This window comes from Phyllostomus discolor, chromosome 6, assembly GCF_004126475.2.
Source record: "Phyllostomus discolor isolate MPI-MPIP mPhyDis1 chromosome 6, mPhyDis1.pri.v3, whole genome shotgun sequence".
Classification (NCBI taxonomy): Eukaryota; Metazoa; Chordata; class Mammalia; order Chiroptera; family Phyllostomidae; genus Phyllostomus; species Phyllostomus discolor.
The window spans coordinates 94786601-94806079 of record NC_040908.2 but is presented as its reverse complement, the minus strand read 5'-3'; the positions used below and the strand labels follow the sequence as shown (position 1 = coordinate 94806079).

The window sequence follows — 19479 nt, the reverse complement described above, 5'->3', positions numbered from 1 at the left end:
TTAATGGGGAGATCATCTAAGAGTGGTGATGTCAAACTTTAGTATAAGAGCCAGAAAATACACTGATTCCTGGGTTGCATCCTGAGGAAGTCAGATTCAGTAAATGGGCCCCAAAGAACCCAAATTTCTAAGTTTCGCAGATGATGTTGATGCTGCTGGATCACTGAAACTTTGAATAGCACTGCCTTAGACAATTTTTTAAGTTTAGTCATAATAAAGAACAAGAAACAGTATTATATATGTTGCTTTAAAAATTAATATTTACATTGGAAGTTAGTGTGGATTATATATCAAGACAAGTTTTTTATGGTCTGTTAAATTGATTAATTTGCCCGGAATGGATATTGCAAAATTTGGGAATGTTCAAAGGTAAGTATATGAAGTCTGATTGTTCTCTCTCTGTTCCTTCTCTCTATCACTTAATTCTTGGCAGGGTATGCTACCTGTGTGTGGGCTTTTGATTCATGTCTAAGCAATGCAGAAGAGCTAAGAATTCACAAAATATTTTCTAGGCACTGGGTTTCTAGAGTTTTAGGATTATTATGTATAGTCTGTGCACACTGATTTGATTTGTAACAGCTGGTAAAATTTGAGGGCTTTTGAGGTTTTTAAAATGAATGTGGTATCTCACACTGCTTTTTACTAGTTATAGTAATTGTGTACAAAAGTATCTGATTTTTGTGAACCCTTGGACTTGTTTGATATCATACATGCCTTTCTGTGGAAAGTGCCATAAAGCTTGAATATTGGATAGATAAAATGTAGGGTGTGCTTTTACATGTATTTACTTAACCCCATTTCTAGAGTGAATCTAAAGTGAATATCTTAATTGAGATATTAACATTTTTATTATGTAATTGTGGCTTATATTGATTATAAAATATTCTTTGTGATTTTTTAAAAGGGCCTTATTCATTATGGACGAGATAACCAGAATTTAGATATTTTACTTTTTCAAGAAGTTCTGGAGTACATGTCCAGGATAGACAGAGTGCTGAGTTTTCCTGGAGGCTCCCTTCTGTTAGCGGGACGCAGTGGGGTGGGCCGTCGAACCATCACATCTCTAGTCGGCCACATGCACGGAGCAGTGCTGTTCTCCCCAAAGATTTCCAGAGGATACGAGCTCAAGCAGTTCAAAAATGATCTCAGACATGTGAGTCATAGTCTTTTTCTTCATTTGGTTTTAAGTCATAATTAGTTGCTATTTTAAAAGCCTTTAAAGATCTTTAGATATCTGGTGTACAACATAGTCTTTATTTTAATTTTTATGATTATTTTCCCATGATTATCAGAAAATCATGTTACTATGTACAGATAGGAAAAAGATTCCCGTTAGGATTTTAAACTCTCAGTTACCCCAGAATGGAATGTTAGGTGAACATGAAAGAAGCAAAGGGAAGTTTATCTGGGACATATGTACATAAGTATAAAAATGATTGTCTAGTTTCGTTTTCCTGTGTCCTAGCTATAAAATAATTAAAATTTCCCCCAATAGTATGTGGTGATCATGAACTGGATTTACTTTACAAACCATAATGCTAATGTTGAATTTTTAATTTTGATTACTGATAACAAATAAAGAAATAAACTAAGTGAGCTGTTCCAATATACATTTTCTTATTGTGCAGGTGCTGCATCTCGCTGGTGTTGAAGCACAACAGATAATTTTACTTCTTGAGGATCACCAGTTTGTACATCCTGCATTTTTGGAGATGATCAATAGTCTTTTGTCTTCAGGCAAGTGAATGGTTTCTAATTATAGACAACAAAGTTATAGTGTAAACATTATGCAAATAAACAATTTTTTGTGTAAAATTATGTTTCAGAGAACTTTGGCATAGCTTTTATTAAGGAGACATGGGGTTAAACATTCTCAGAACAGGAGAATTGAGAAATTTGTTTCTATAAAACCAAAGGATTAAAGAATTATGTAAAATAATTACTAATAGTGAATACTGGTGAATATACTGAAAAATCGGCCCTCTCACTAGTTTTTGATGGGACTGTGATCTGGTATAATCCTTTGGGAAAGTTATCAACCAGTGCTTACTTACTTTAAAAAATGTGCCATACCTTTTGATATAGCAATTATATTATCTGTAGAAATTTAACTTACAGAAATGAAAGGAGTAGTACGTAAGGAAATATGTATAATTTATAATAAAATATTTGTAGAACCTTACTATCCACCATTAGTGGAATGCTTGAATAATTATGGTATGATCTTAATATGGACAAATGAATGCAGAAATCATCCAGACAACATGAGATCTTGTTTTTGTCCAGTCATGGTGTACTCCTGTTGTCTCTGGAACCACCTGACCTTTTTGGTGGTTTCCTAGGCAGCATACCTGCAATTTCTTGTATTTTTCCTTTTCTGAAGAATTTATGAAATTTATTAGAATGTCTTTGTAATGAGTAATCACTGTTAGTAGAACTGGTATTGTGGTAGCTTAGTTTTAAACTTGGGCCAAGAATATTTTGTTATTTAAATACAAAATAAACCTTGTTAAATGCTAGTTTCAACTTCCTGGGTTCTTCTATTGTGGGGCTCCCAGGACAAAATTGCATGATGCTCATGTTTGATTCAGTTTTTTTTTACATATCTCAATTTTTAAATATTTGTATTTATTGATTTTTAGATGGGGGGAAGAGAGAGAGAGAGACAGAGAGAGACAGACAGACAGACAGACATCAGCTTGATTTGTTTTCCCACCTATTCTTGCATTCATTGGTGGATTCCTGTATGTGCCCTGACTGGGGATCAAACCCACACCATTAGTGTATTGGGACAATGCTCCAACCAACTTGGTTATTTTATTTTATTTTTAAAAAGATTTTATTTATTTATTTTCAGAGAGTGGGGGAGGGAGGGAGGAAGTAAGAGAGAGAAAAACGTCGATGTGAGAGAGAAACATTGAGGGGTCACTTCTCATACATGTCTTGACTGGGGATTGAACCCACAATCTAGGTATGTGCCCTATAGGGAATTGAAGTGGTGACCTTTCACTTTGCGGGATGACTCCCAACCAACTGAGTTACACCAGTCAGGGCTGAATTGGTTATTAATAAATACTTGTTTTGTATCATTCCAGGTAGGCTATAGATAAAATTATATTTAGAATTTTAAAAGCTTTTGTCGAAAAAGACATTTCTAATATGAGCTATCTATACTTTAGTGCCCTAATAAGATGTATAGACCAGTACTCTAGTTAGACACATGGTGGGCCAATTTCTGTTAAAAGAGTTGAGGTAATGGCAAGTGAAAATGGTAGGTCTTGGGAAAGCGTGAAGTGTTTGTGGTCTTTTTAGAGAATAACTTGTTTATTTTTAAGGTGCATATTCTTCGTGTTGCATATTGCTGAAGTTGTCACTAGATGGAGACCTTGTTCATTTTGGATGAGGTGAAATAGACTAGCTTTACAGTCTTTTTCTTTGTGAAAGCAAATACCCAGATAAGCATTAACCCAATAATTATTGTATATCAGGTTAAGTTGGTCTTTATGAAGATACAACTACAAAAATCATGAGTACAGTTTAATTTTGGTAAATTTAAATTTCACCAACATTTTTGGAGAATACATACGCACACACACACACAAATGTATTTTTTTTTTTAGAGAAAGTGAAAGAGAGGGAGAAAGGGAGAGAAACATTAATCAGTTGCTTCTCACACGCCCCCAACCAGGAACCTGGAGTGCAACCCAGGCATGTGCCCTGACTGGGAATCAAACTGGTGACCTTTTGGTTCAATGTCCAACCCACTGAGCTACTCCAGTCAGGGTGACAAAAAATATTTTTGAAAAATATTTCCAGCGAAAGTACTCAGTAGGCCTTTGTTTCTCTTTTTATTTCAAATTCTTATTCCCTATCATGTATAATATGTTAGGAGAGCCAGCTTTCTTTGCTAAATTTGAGGAATCAAAAAGTATCTTTGTATGGCTGCAATTTAGAGAAAAATATAGAGCAGCTATATGTGTGCATGTGTTTGATTATGTACAAGCTTGGGGAAAGGTGAGTGGTCAGATACTCTGAGTTGAGCCTAAAGAAAAGTAGAAATCAAACTATGGTGTGCCCTACATGGATGCAGTGCTTTGGATGTATAGCGAAATAATTTTCACTTAGTCTTACAGTTTCTTATGAAGTATAAATATATTGGTTTAACAAGCATTTCTTAAACATCTGTTGTGTGCCAGACCCAGTGCTAAATACTGGATTTACAGAGGTGAATAACACATGGGTCAGGCCCTCTATCAAATACTTCTAGTCTTAACTTTGATTTGCCTTTCACCATTCTGTAGCCTAGTAGCAGTTCATGGATTAGTTCTTCTGATATCTAGTATAAGTTTGCTCGTCCGTCTATTCACTAATTTATTTATTTATCTATCTAACAAATGCTTGTTTGCCTGGTACTTGGCTAAGATTTCCCTAGGGTTAATATTGAACATGATCAAATATTTGTCTTCTGGGAATTCAGAATCGAATTGGAAGGCAAGAGAAGTAATTCATTCATTATTCAGTGATGTGATAAATGCTAAACAGTGATATGTTTGGATATTATCTGAAATAGAAAAGAGTCCATTACCTGTCATATGGGTAGTTAGGAAGGCTCATAGCAATAGCAGTTGGCAAAGTAGTATCTTGAAAGATAAATGTTAATTTGGGGGGAACATAAGGGCCGGGGAAGACTGTGGGTTCATATTGCAGAAAGGGAGTATTTCATTATATTTATGGAACACAAAAAAGTTCATTGAGGCGAGAACTCAAGGTCTTGGGGAGGGTTGAAGAAAAACCTTGGAAGGCGGATAAAAGGATAGATTATGAATTATCACAAATGGCTTGCCTAGGAGTTTGAATATTATTAAATGAAGGGAGCAGATGCAGATTTATGAATAAGATTGAGGTGATAAGGTTTGCATATTTTTGGAAACAAAGATTAAATAAGGGCAGATTATATAATACAAAAATAGAAAAAGCTTTGTGTGTGTAAAATATGTTTTGAATTAGTGTGATGCAACTAAAATTCAAAAGAAATGTTACATTCTTCGGTAGGTGAAGTTCCTGGACTCTATACTCTGGAAGAATTAGAGCCCTTGCTGTTGCCTCTTAAAGATCAGGCCTCACAGGATGGATTTTTGGGACCAATTTTCAATTACTTCACATATAGTAAGTGACATATAATTTATTAATCAGTTCAAACTCTGGTTCATGTGAAATAAATATTGTTTAATTTACCTTATTTTCTATAGATTGCAAAGGTATCTTAAATTTTGGGTCCAGGTAGTAATTAATTTATACTTTTTTTTGGTGGAGCTTTTAGAAAATAACACTATAATAAAAACATGTTAGCAAAATTTTAGCAAAAGGAAAGGATGAAAGCTTGGTAATGTTCTTTGGAACATTTACTTTACTGCCTTTGTTTTCATGTGGTAAAATTACTGTTTATTGCTCCTAAGAGAATTAATGAACTATTTAGTTTGTGCCAGACTGTACATTTTTAAAAACTAAGTAACCTGTTACTATTACAGGCATATTTTTTTAAAATATATTTTTTATCCTCACCTGAGAACAGTTTATTAAATTTGTTTTAGAGGGGGAGGAAAAGAGAGAGAGAAACATTGATGTGAGAGCATTGATTGGTTGCCTCCCATACGTGCGCAGACCAGAGCGCCTGAGCTTGGGGTCAAACCTACAACCTAGGTGCGTTCTCTGACCAGGAATGAACCCGCAAGCTTTCAGTTATGGGATGATGCTCCAACCAACTGAGCAACACCAGCCAGGGTACAGGAACAGTTTTATGTGTACTCTACTAGATATCTAAAATTGAATAAGTAAAAAATAAGTCAATAATATCACCCAGACCTTACTGTTAAACTTATCTTCTTTATTTTTTGAAAGGAATATTTATTATTGGTGAAATAGAGAAAGTTATTAAAGAGCTACCCTTCCTTCCCTTTCTTTCATGTTTACAAGGAAATTCTACCACATCTTTAAGCAACATCATCCCGATGCTACAGTTTTTTTAAAGTATATTTTATTGATTATGCTATTACAATTTTCCCCCTTTAACTCCCCTCCACCTGTACCCCCCAACCCTCCAGCATTCCTCCCCTTAGTTCATGTCCATGGGTTGTACATATAAGTTCTTTGAATTCTCTGTTTCCTATACCATTTTTGACATGTACTTTATGTCTACCAGTTATGCTTCTTCTTCCCTGTACTTTTTTCCACACTATTCCTTCCTTCTCCCTCCCCACCAAAAACCCTGCATGTGATATCCATTTCTCTGATTCTGATCCTGTTCTAGTTGTTCGCTTAGTTTTTGTAATTCTTTTTTTTTTTAGGTTCATTTGTTGATAGTTGTGAGTTTGTTGTCATTTTACTGTTCGTAGTTTTTTATCTTCTTCAATTTCTTAAATAAGTCCCTTTAATGTTTCATACAATAAGGGCTTGGTGATGATGAACTCCTTTAACTTGATCTTATCTGGGAAGCACTTTATCTGCCCTTCCATTCTAAATGATAGCTTTGCTGGATAGAGTAATCTTGGATGTAGGTCCTTGCCTTTCATGACTTTGAATACTTCTTTCCAGACCCTTCTTGCCTGCAAGGTTTCTTTTAAGAAATCATCTGACAGTCTGATGGGAACTTCTTTGTAGGTAATTCTCTCCTTTCCTCTTGCTGCTTTTAAGATTCTCTCTTTATGTTTAATCTTGGGTAACTTAATGATGATGTGCCTTGGTGTGTTCCTCTTTGGGTCCAACTTCTTTGGGACTCTCTGGGCTTCCTGGACTTCCTAGAAGTCTATTTCCTTTGCCAGATTTGGGAAGTTTTCCTTCATTATTTGTTCTGATAAGTTTTCAATTTCTTGCTGTTGTTGTTCTCCTTTTGGCACCCCTATAATTCAGATATTGGAACATTTAAAGTTGTCCTAGAAGTTCCTAAGCTTCTTTTCATTTTTTTGAATTCTTGCTTCTTAATTCTGTGCCAGTTGGATGCTTATTTCTTCCTTTTGTTCCAAACATTGATTTGAGTCCTGGTTTCCTTCCTGTCACTGTTGGTTCCCTGAATATTTTGCTTTATTTACTTTGGGTATCCTTCATTTGTTCTTTCATTTTGTGACCAAGCTCAGTCAGTTCTGTGAGCATTTTGGTTACCAGGGCTTTGAACTCTCCATCAGATAGGTTGACTATCTCCTCATTGCTTAGCTCTCTGGAATTTTGCTCTGTTCTTTCATTTGGACCATATTTCTTTGTCCCAGCATACCTGTTAAGTTGTGGGGGGCAGGGCTTTAGGTATTCACCAGGGCAAGGCCACCCTCCATGGTGTGCTGTGGCACTATTTGTGGGGGAGGGGCCAGAGAGGGAAAAATGCAGCTTGCCTGCTTGGCTGTACCCCCACTTTCCAACGAACTCTGGTATTCTCATGTGTGACTGGGAGTTTCTTTCACTGCGGCAACTCCCACCATGTCCACAGTGAGCTCTGAGTCTCAGATTCTCCTTCATCCAGCCCCACCCGCATGGTCTGCCACATTGCTGTGGATTCTCTCCATCTGTCTGTCTTACCAGTGTGGTTGGTCTGGTTGACTGTTTCTTTAATTCCTTGGTTGTCAGAGTTCCATGCAGTTTGATTTTCTGGCACTTCTGGTTGTTTATTGATTTTACATTGGTTGTTATCCTCCTTTTGTTTGTGGGAGGAAGTGAAGGGTTTCTACCTATGCCTCCATCTTGGCCGGAACTCTGATGCTACAATATTTTCAACTGTTTCAGAACATAGAAAATGTAGGAAAGTTTCCAAATTCCTTTTTTGAAGGGAAAATAACATTGATATTAAAACAGGGAAAATAATATTTCTCTTAAAAGAAAACCAGATACCAATTTTGCTTGTCAATATTGAGACAAAAGTCCTCGAAAGAAAAATAAAATAGAATTGAGTATCACACTTGAAAAATAACAAACAAAAATCAATATATTATACATACTTATTTTCTTTATGAATATGAAGTAATATTTTTCAGATATAATAAGTAATTTTTTAACCAAAGTAAAAACACAAGTAATATTTTAACCAAAATAAAAATAATATAATACTTTTTGTAGCTTGTTCTTTTTAATAACTCCTACTCTTCCATTCCAGAAAATTTTAATCTTATAAAACAAGATCATGTGTAGGTTTCCCCAATTATTACTGCATATTACTGTATATTATTACTTCTGTAATATTACATAATTATAATTTCCTTATATAATTTTTAGGAATTCAACAAAACTTACATGTTGTCTTAATAATGGATTCTGCAAATTTAAACTTCATAATAAACTGTGAGAGTAATCCAGCATTGCATAAGAAATGTCAGGTGTTGTGGATGGAGAGTTGGTCAGATAGCAGTATGAAGAAAGTAAGTTTAACATTTGAATATGGAAATAAAAAAACACATTTTATTTTTGAAGTTACTGATTTTCTTTTTTTCAATTTCTTTAATTCTTTTTTTATGTACTATTTTATTTATTTTTTGTTGACACTATTACACTTGTCCCCGCATTGCCCCATTATGTCTCCTCTGTCCATTCCCCCACCTTCACCATATTGTTGTCTGTGTCCATGGACTTTGCATGTATGTGTATATGTTTTTTGCCTAATCTCTTCCAGTACCCCCCTCCCCAGTATCTGTCAGTCTGTTCCATTTATCTATGCCTCTGGTCCCATTTTGTTCATCAGTTTACTTTGTTCATTAGATTCCATATATGAAGTTACTGATTTGCACAACTTTCCTTTGGTGTTTGTTAAATTGCCTTAATTGTGGTTCTGAACATTATTTGTATGTTTGAAGAAAACTCTATTTCATATTCTTGTATGATATTATAGTTTAGTTGCATCTAGAATTTTAGGTTGAAGATTACATTCTTATGGACCATAGAGATATTTATTGTATGTTTAAAAATATATACATTTCACTAACCTGTCAAGGTTAGTTTATAATAAAAACATCACAGTAATAATTTTAGCATATTTTTATGTTAAAATATTTATCTTTCAAAAAATCTGTCATTACTATGCTATGTGTTTTAAATATGAAACGCCAGACAATCAAAATGAAAGGTTGAGGAGACTGGATGTACGAATCTGGAGTTCGGGGAAAGGTCAGGCATACATAAAGATAAAAAGTTTGGAATTATCAGACTATAGGTGGTATTTAAAGCTACAAGACTGAATGATGTTATCAAAGGACTGATGTTGACAAAAGAGAGAATAAATCCAAAGACTCAACCCTGGGGCACAAGTTGAAATGAAAATGAGGAACCCGCATAAACACTGAGAAGGAGCTATTAGAGAGTAGGAGGAAAACCAGGAGAGTGTGGAGACAAGCAAAGCTTAGGAGTGAAGGGAAGACATCGAAGCCTAAAGTATAAATTTAAAATATTCTCACAGAAGCTTAAGTGTTTTGTTAGAAATTAGTAAAAGTGTTTGAGAAAAAAAATCTCTGGCTTGAGAATCATGGCACTTTCAAACTCTCCATTAGTTCAGGAATCTTTTGGCTTACCTTTTATTCAATCTGAGAAATTTCAGAAAAAGATTTTTTTTACCTAGTTACTTGGATTACTTGTGCTTTCCTTGCTATTTTTTAAAAGATTTTATTTATTTTTCGAGAGGGAAGGGAGGGAGAGAGAGAGAGAGAAACATCAATGTGTGGTTGCTGGGGGCTGTGGCCTGCAACCCAGGACTGTGCCCTGACTGGGAATCGAACCTGGGATTCTTTGGTTCACAGCCCATGCTCATCCACTGAGCTACACCAGCCAGGGCGCTTTCCTTGCTATTAATATTAACCGTATTAGGTGATAAAAATGGAAGATTTTGGCTTTGTTTTATTTTATTTTTTTCAAAGATTTTATTTATCTATTTCTAGACATATGAGAAGGAAGAGAGAAAGAGAGGGAAAAACATCTATGTGTGAGATATTTGCCTCTTGCATGCCCCCAACTGGGGACTTGGCCTGCAACCCAGGCATGTGCCTTGACTGGTAACTGAACTGTTGGTGCTCAGTCCACTGAGCCACACCAGCCAGGGCTTGGCTTTATTTTAAAAATTCATAGTTCTATTACTGTATTTCTGGGAAACTAAATTACTATTTTGAAATAGTAATCCTATGAGTTATCATATTTTCTATCATAATCTGTTTGAGACTTTATTTTCTTATTTGTAATAGTGGCAAAAACCTAGTTATAGCTAGACAGTTTTTATAGTTATCAATTATGAATTTTTTTTCTTTTAGTTATTTCTTATACAAGAAAGCTAAGAATCTTTACTATCCCTTTATGCCATAAAGGTATTTTGTTAATTTTATGCAAATGTGTTAATTATTGTGTGATTTTAAATGGCATTTGTGATTATTTTTTAATTTAATCCAAATTGTAATTTTCTTCACTTCAAATCTAACAGTCTTTTAAGCAAGGTATTGGAGCTTTTCCTTAAATGTCATCAATTAAATGTTAATATTTGTCAAAATCTTGTCTAGGAAATAATGTCTTTTAAAGATAGATATATTGATTTTTTTTCTTTTAGTCTGGAAAGAATCCTAGAAGAAAAATGCAATTAATACTTTGTGTGGGTGTGTGTGGTAAAGGTTTTTAATCTTTGATATTGCGTTTACTTAAACTTTTTTATACTTATTGAGATTTAAAGAATTGCTCTTCATTTCTTAGATACCTGAAATGTTATTCAGTGAAACAGGTAGTGGAGAAAAATATGGTGACAAAAAAAGAAAAGAAGAAAAGAAAAGATATTCAGGTAATTTTGATGAAATTGATTTAAACTGATTTTTCTCTATGAAATGGTCATCTAATGTTACAGAGCCACACTGATTATTAACTTGAATAATATAAAACTAACAAAGTTATATCTTTTGATGAAAATTAAACTTTAAAGTCCTCTTTATTTTAAGTAAATGTTTATGTCATTTCATGTAAGATCTAACAGAATATATATTGTTTGAATTTAAGAAATTAATGATTATACAGGTTCTGGCACAAATAATGCCCCTTTTTATTACAAAATCATAAGCATGTAATGCTGTAAGATAACAATATCATACCCAATCATACCATATGACATTTTAGGTGAAATGTTCACATTAAAACTATAAGTTGTTACCCGTATTATTATCCTACCAACCACACTCAAGCAGGTGTTTCTTGTGCCGGACCCTGTGTATTTGACCCTAATGATCTGAAGAGCCTGCTTGTATCATTTAGGGGTCTTTGGCTAATAGCCTACAATTTTTATATTATTTTATTACGTATATGTGTCATGGCACTCAATTTATACCTGAAAAAGTTTTATGATATTCTTTGAGTATGGACATACTATTTTCTTAAGTATACTATTCTCATTATGTTCTCCAGTTCCAAATTAATTTTCAATGAGATACTTATATTTTTTTTTACCATATAGTCATTCACTTATTTATATAACCATCTAATCGTCAAATATTTACTGAACTTGTTTTATTTTAGGTACTAAGCTAGATAATAGAGATGACTTTGGAGCTCATAGTCTAGTAATAGCAAAAATTATGTTATATATAAACACAAAACTGATATACTAAGATAAGTGATGATAGAAGATTTTATGAAGTACTGTGGAAAGTAAAACCTCTAGCTGGCGCATATTGTAGGAGTAGAATATTACCCAGACAGGCAGTTTGGGGAAGAGCTTCCTATTTAGAGTGACTAGCATGGAAAAGGGTTAAAGAAATAAAACAGGAACTTTTATTGAATTATAAATAGCCCAGACAGTTGAAACATAGGATGTATAAATAGTAGAGTACTAGATGAAGAGGTAAAGGAGCAGAGCCAGGGAGTAAAGAATCTTCCATATCATACTAAGGGATTTAAAATCTGACTTGTGCATGATATGGGGTGATTGAGAGATTTGATTTTATTTTTAAATTATATTTTATTGTTTATGCTTTTACAGTTGCCTTCATTTCTCCCCCTTTGCGCTCCTTCACCCAACTCCCCCACCCCCTCTTAGGTCATCACCATCCTGCCATTCGTTCTGTGGGCTATACATGTATATTCTTCGGCTAATCTCCTCACTTTCTTTCAACCAGTCTTCCCCTACTTCCTCCCCTCTTACTGTTGTCAGTCTGTTCCATGTTTCTATGTCTCTGGTTGTATTTTACTTGTTAGTTTATTTTGTTCATTAGATTTCACATATACATGAGATCACATGTCAGTCTTTCTCTGACTGGCTTATTTCACTTAGCATAATAGTCTCCGGTTCCATCCATGCTGTCACAAAAGGTAAGAGTTCCCTCTTTTTTATTGCTGCATAGTATTACATTGTGTAAATGTACCATGGCTTTTTTATCCACTCATTTTCTGATGGGCAGTTAGGCTGTTTCCAGATCTTGGCTGTTCTAAATAACACTTCCGTAATGTAGGAGTGCATGTGTTTTGGGATTCTTAGTATAAATTCCCAGAAGTGGGATTGCTTGGTCAAAAGGCAGTTGCATTTTTAATATGGAGGCAGTTCCACTCCATACAGTGGCTGTGTCAGTCTGCATTTTCAACTAACAGTGTACTAGGGTCCTCCTTTCTCCACATCCTTGCCAGTACTTGTCTGTTGATTTATTGATGTTAGTAGTTCTGGCAGGTATGAGTTCATATCTCATTGTGGTTTTCATTTGCATCACTCTGATGGTTAGAAATGTTGAGCATTTTTTCATATGTCTGTGGGCCATCTGTATGTCCTCCTTAAAGAAGTGTCTATTCAGGTCCCTTGTGCATTTTTTAATTGTGTTGTTTTTCTGGGGTTGCATTGTATAAATTCTTTATATATTTTGGAAATTAAACCCTTGTCAGGTGTATATCATTGGCAAAAATGTTCTCCTATATAGTGGGTTCCATTTTCATTTTGATGATGGTCTCTTTAGCTGTGCAGAAGCTTTTTAATTTGATGTGGTTCCATTTGTTTATTTTGTCTTTTGTTTCCTTTGCACTAGGAGATATATCTGCAAAAAATATTGCCATGTGGGATGCCTGAGATTTAAGCCTGTTTTCTTCTAGGATTTAAATGGTTTCATGTCTTACATTTAAGTCTTTTTTCCACTTTTTGTTTATTCTGGTGTATGGTGTAAGTTGGTGGTCTAGTTTCATTTTTTGCATGTACTTGTCAAATTTCCCCAACACTACTTATTGAAGAGACTATTTTTACTCCATTGTAAAACTCTTGCCTCCTTTGTCAAATATTAATTGACCATAAAGGCATGGGTTGATTTCCAGGCTGTCTATTTCTGTTGCATCAATATATCCAGAGTAGTGTCTTAGATAGAAAAATCTCTGGGCCCCTCTCTTTGTTCAGTTATTGTAAAATAGATTGGTGTAGGGAGAAATCAAAGGCAATTGGACCACTATAGAAGGATATTGCCTTCTATAATCTAAGAGGAAGGAATGGATTTAAGCAGATAACAGGAGGTAATCTAAAGGGAACCTCATTATACAATGGCTGTGGCATACAAGGAAGGAGTCAAGAATTCTCAGGTTTCTGGTTTAGAATATTCATTAGAAGTTGATTTTATTTACTGTTATAGGGACTACAGAGGGAAATAGACTGTAGCAATGAGAGAAAGATGATGTATTTGGTCATGGATGTGTTGAATCTATTATGAATATATTCTTAATTTTTTTTAAATTTTAAATCCAGTTTCTTCCTATGTTAAATGAGAGCGGATAGGTGTTATTTGGTTTGCTATTGTTTTTCCATTTAAGTAGTTTTTATTGAGCTTACTTCTGAATTACATGTGTTATGTTGTTTCAATTTATATGGTACGACAACCTGTGGATTTATCTTTTTTGCAGAGATAAAACTGTTCAGGGGAAATATGTAACAATGGAAAGATTAAATAATTAAATGACCACTGACATTAAATAATTCAAAATTCATAAGGAAATGGGAGCTATGAATAAATGTCTAAGAATGTCTGTGTATCTTTAAGTAAAAATGATATCTCATATTTATAGTTATACAGGTAGAAGAACCTGGTATGAATTAAATATAATTAAGATAATTTTTCTAACTCTAATCGATTATGCATATATTAAGTCATTTTTGTTTTCTGTCTCTTTCTAGTTGATCCTGATTTTCTAAAATCATTTTTATTAATACATGAATCTTGTAAAGCATATGGTGCTACTCCAAGCCGATACATGACCTTTTTACATGTGTATTCTGCCATTAGTAGCAGCAAGAAAAAGGAATTATTAAAAAGACAGAGTCATTTGCAGGTATAGTATGGTAATCTTGAAATATTTTATGTATGTACAGGACAACAATCCATGTTGTCCATGGTATTTATTTAATATAATAAATATTGTACTGTATTAAATGCCTCAAAACAAACTCACTTGTGTATCTGTATTGCCCACTAGATTGTAGTAATGGTTTTGTATTTATTTTTATTCAATAATTACTTGTCTTAGCTGGATATATTTTTGGGCTTTTATAGTTTAGAAATTCAGAAATACCTGTTACTAATTAAAACATAGTATATAAGATTATGCTTTATAATAAACATTAAAACTAAAATGATATTTTATAAAAATATTCTATGTATGTCACTTAGTATAATCTGAACATTTTTCTTCTATATTTCTCTAATGGAAGCTTAAACTTAAATGTGGCAATAAAATGCCATCCTCAGAATTTGTCAGAGAGCACTTCCTCTCCAGAGTTTTAGCTTCTGTTTGTGAATGTTACAGAACTAGGATTTATCTTAATTGACAGTTATCTTTATCCTTCTTTCTAGTGATTCACTGTTATTTATACTAAGCCACTAACTACATGCTTTCGGAGGGTTAATTTCCTGATTTAGTTCTGTATGACGCTGTGGATAAATCACTTAAACTTGCTGAGTTGCAGCTTAATTGGGTCAGAGGTTGTTGTGTATTAGATAAATTACACATTTACAGAACCAGCATGATGCCTGTCCTCTATGTAGGGGCCTCAGGAAATACTGGTTACATTTCTTTTTTTTTTTTTTTCTATTTTTATCTCCTGAAATCTGACAAACAGCCACCTCAATATATGAAAGAGTGAGTATTTTCATGTCCATTCCTTGGGTTCTTCATGGACAATAGGATGTGTACCATATTACCAGGCCAGGGTCAAATGACCACCCAAAGAATTGATAAACTGTTTAGAATGAGAGCCCACCAGAACCATATAGGAGGCAGTATCTTACAAAAAATATAGGTACTGGACAGACAAATCCAGATGTTATCTAGTATAAAAAGAGTGGCCTTTGAGTTCTTTTACCCTATAAAAAGAGTGGCCTTTGAGTTCTTTTACCCTATCTGTGAGACGTAAAAATGGAAAAGATTTACTGAGTTTTGTATATATTCTTTTGCTTTCCATTTCTTTCCCATTTAATGCAGTAGATAAAAATCCAGTGTTTAGTCCATCAAATATGTGTTGATCTGTTCATCTTTGTTTTTGTCTTCATTTATTTTTAGAGACGGGAAGGGAGGGAAAAAGAGAGGGAGAGAAATTTGATGTGTGAGATAGACATTGATCAGTTGCCTTTCACACATGCTGCAACTGGGGACCTGACCCGCAACCCAGGCATGCACCCTCCCCGGGACTCAAACCCGTGACCCTTTGCTTTGCAGGATGATGCTCAGCCAACTGACCCATGCTGGTCAGGGCTCAGCTTTTTTGTGATGTTTTAATAAATATTTTTCTTTTAAGCCTCTGGAATATTTTACAACATTTTAGGGGTATACAACTGAGTAAATCAGTATAATTAGCAGTAAGAAAAAAACTTAAGTTTTTATATAAATGTTTTATATGTTCATGTTTACATTTTTGCTTAATTTTTATAGGCTTTATTTATTTACTGCACAAGTATAAAATATCTGTCTAAAAATGTTGCCAATATTTTATTTATGTAGGCTGGTGTGTCTAAACTAAATGAAGCTAAAGCGCTTGTGGATGAACTGAACAGAAAAGCTGGAGAACAAAGTGTATTACTTAAAACTAAGCAAGATGAAGCAGATGCTGCTCTTCAGGAGATCACAGTATCAATGCAGGTAATGTCTAGGGTGAACACAAAAATGCAAACAATAGGGAGACCATTTATGCCTCATTGTTAATCACTGTGAGAAATAACATTTTTAGTTATGTGATTAAAAATACACTGCTTATCTCCAGTAAGTCAGACTGATAGTATTGTGTACTTGAGCTTTTGTGGAAGAGCTTGGTATTTTCCCATAATTTTTTAAATTGAATTTACTGGGGTTACATTGATTAATAAAATTATATAGGGTTAAGGTGTACAATTCTGTAACACACCGTCTGTTTATTATATTGTGAGTTCACCACCCTGAGTCATATCTCTATTACCAATTATCCTCCCTTTACATTCTCCTGCCTCCCCCACCCCCATTCCCCTCTGGTAACGATCATACGGTTGTTTACGAGGTGTTTGTTTTTTTCTTTAAATCTTAACTGTATTCTCAATTCATCATATAATAGTTTATCTAAACCCTATATATAGATTTGTCTATAAATGATGTTATCTTCTGCTAGTTAAGTTGATTTTTTTCCTTTTTTAAAAAAGATTTAATTTATTTATTTTTAGACGGAGGAGAAGGGGGAGAGAAAGAGAGTGAGTGATACATCATTGTGTGGTTGCCTCTTGCTTGCCCCCAACTGGGGACCTGGCCCACAACCCAGGCATCTGCCCTGATTGAGAATTGATCCTGTGACCCTTTGGTTCCCAGGCTGGCACTCAGTCCACTGAGCTGCACTAGCCAGGGTTGATTTTCTTTTACTTTTCTTAAAATTATCTCCTTTAGGCTACCAGGGGTTTCCCTGCCTTTATTTTCTCAATATTTACAAAATGTGTTCATTTATTCTATTTATATTTTCATGATCTTTAATGTTTTCATTGTATCCCCTTTTTTCCTTGCCTTTCTTTTGTTAAGTCCTTTCATGTATTTCTCTGAGGTCTTTTTTTGCCTGGTTATTTCACACCTTCACACCCTCTCAGGGTGCTCTTGCACATCACCTTACTTTTTACTACCAACTACATACTGACCCTTACCAAATCCATCTTTTCTTTTTTTTAGTCTTAATCCTTCCTCTGAGCTTCAGACTCAGGTATCTAATAATCTGTTAGTTATGTCTTCTTGGAAGTTCATGAACATTATAATTTGAAAAAGATTCAAATCTGAACTCATATATTTCCTCTCCTATATTCCTTTCCTTGGGTTATGGAACCACAATATACCTAATTATTCAAGACTGAAGTTATAAAACATATTCAACTTCTTTTCCCTCAGTTCTTACATCTAAGAATCATTAAATTTTGTTTTACTTCCTTGATTATGTCTTAAATATATTTGTGTCCCTCAGTGTTGGTGACCATTAAACTCACTTCCGGGCTAATGCCTTTCATTTAAGTTAACTAAAATATTTACAAGACTAATGCAAAGCATGTATTTACAAGACTTCAAAAAGCATCTATCTGAATAAAAGTGGCATGAAAGTTCTTAAAAGTGATAAAGTTAGAAGACTTATGGTTTAAAGACTCATAAAGCTGCATAATCAAGGCACTACTGGTATAGTGATAGGCACAGAGGTTACTGGAACACTGTGGGGCCCAGCAACAGACTTACACACACATGGTCAGTGATTTCATACAAAGGCATCAATTAAATGGGGAAAGGACAGCCTTCTTAAAAAAAAATTGTGCTGGAATATTTGTAACCCATGTGGAGAGAAAAACACCCAGATTTTTACCTTAAAGCTTACATGAAACTTAACTTGATATGGATCATGTCTGCATATACAACGTAAAATTATAAAACTATGGAGGAAAATATGGGAGAAAATCTTCATGATGTTGGGTGAAGCAAATATTACTCAAAGTAATACCAAAATAGAAGAAAAAATGATACATTGGATCACATCAAAATTAGAAACTTCATGCTCATGGAAATAAATTCCAAAAAAATTAAAAAGAAAAATCATTGCAGACTGGGAAAAATTATTTACAAAATATGTATCTGATAAATGACATGTATCCAACAATACAGAAAGTATGTTAACTTGATAAAGCAAACAACCCAATTTAAAAAATGGGCAAAAGATTTGAACATATTATTTATGAAGGAAGACATATGAAGGTCAGTAAACACATGAAAACATGCTCAGCATCATTAGTCACCAAAAAATATAATCTCCTTGTTTTCAGCATTAGGCCTCGTCCTACTCCTTAAGTGTGCCTGGTAATCCCAAATACAGAAATTCTTTGACTTAATTTCTTTGAAAAGTAACCTTTAATCCAGTCTTCTGCTGGTCAGGAAGGGGAGTGGTATGACTCAATGAACTGCATATTTTCAAAATTTAAAAAAAATATTTGGTGAGACTTGAAAAGCATCAGGTATTCTATAATTTTCGTCAGCCACCTATATAGCATTCTCTCATAGTCTCCTGACTAGTTTCATTCTGAATGGATGCCTTTCTGCCGGGTCACAGTTGCCATTCTAGGATCCTTCTTTGTTACCACTTGGTTTACTCCTTTGTTTCTGTGAAGTCTGTTTCCTAAGAGCTTCTTGAGAAAGGATACATGAGAAAGGACTTGGAGACTGCACGTCTCTGAACATTCTGGTCTATCCTTGGTTGGTTGGTTGGGTGCTGGGAATAGTATTCTAGGTCAGAATGCATTTTCTTCCAGATACTGACGCTATCGCTATTGTCACATTTTGTCTATCTCCCATTGTTCTTACTGAAACACTCATAGTTATTTAATTCCTAATCTTTTTGAAGTGAACTTTTTTTTTTCTCTTTTGAATTTTTTTAGGCCTTTGTTTTCCTCTGAAAGTTATGATATTTGCATTGGTTTAGGGTTATTTTCATTCACTGTGCCAAACACTATGGGTTCTTTCCACCTGAAAACTTAATTTTTTTCACTTTGGATAATTTCCTTAAATTATTTGCTTGATAATTCCTTTTCCTCTATTTCTTTTTTCTTGCTGTTTGGAATATTTATTATTTTGTCTTTGAGACTTACTCATCTCGTTCTCTTTTTTTGTTTTCTAACCTGTTTTTTATATTTTTGGTTTACTTTCTTTAAAATTTCCTCAACTTTATTTTGTAATTCTCCTTTTTTTTTTGAGTACTCACTGGAGGACATGCTTATTGATTTTAGAGAGGGAGAGAGAGCGAGAAAGAGGGGGAGAGAGAGAGAGAAAGAGAAAGAGATAAAGAAAGAAAAACATCTATTGTTGCCTCCTTTGTGTGCCCCAACAAGAGATTGAAGTCACAAACTAGGTAGATCCCCTGACCTGGAATCGAACTAACAGCCTTTAGTTGCACAGGATGATGCTCCAACCAACCAAGCCACCTGGCCAGGACCTCCTACAGAGTTTTTCATTTCTGTTCTATTCTCAGGAGGGTTATTTAAACCTCTAAATGTT

At 34.3% G+C, this 19479-nt stretch overlaps 1 protein-coding gene across 3 annotated transcripts in view; it reads left to right on the top strand.

The window, feature by feature from the left end:
- Positions 1-19479, top strand: part of DYNC2H1 (dynein cytoplasmic 2 heavy chain 1) — a 319367-nt gene that overhangs the window by 91590 nt on the left and 208298 nt on the right. For all 3 annotated transcript variants that reach the window (XM_036028642.1, XM_028516717.2, XM_028516716.2), the window contains exons 49-55: positions 905-1153; positions 1629-1737; positions 5053-5166; positions 8254-8396; positions 10699-10783; positions 14129-14283; positions 15949-16086. In XM_036028642.1, coding sequence (XP_035884535.1) covers positions 905-1153; positions 1629-1737; positions 5053-5166; positions 8254-8396; positions 10699-10783; positions 14129-14283; positions 15949-16086 — 993 coding nt within the window. The remainder of the gene's footprint in view (positions 1-904; positions 1154-1628; positions 1738-5052; positions 5167-8253; positions 8397-10698; positions 10784-14128; positions 14284-15948; positions 16087-19479) is intronic.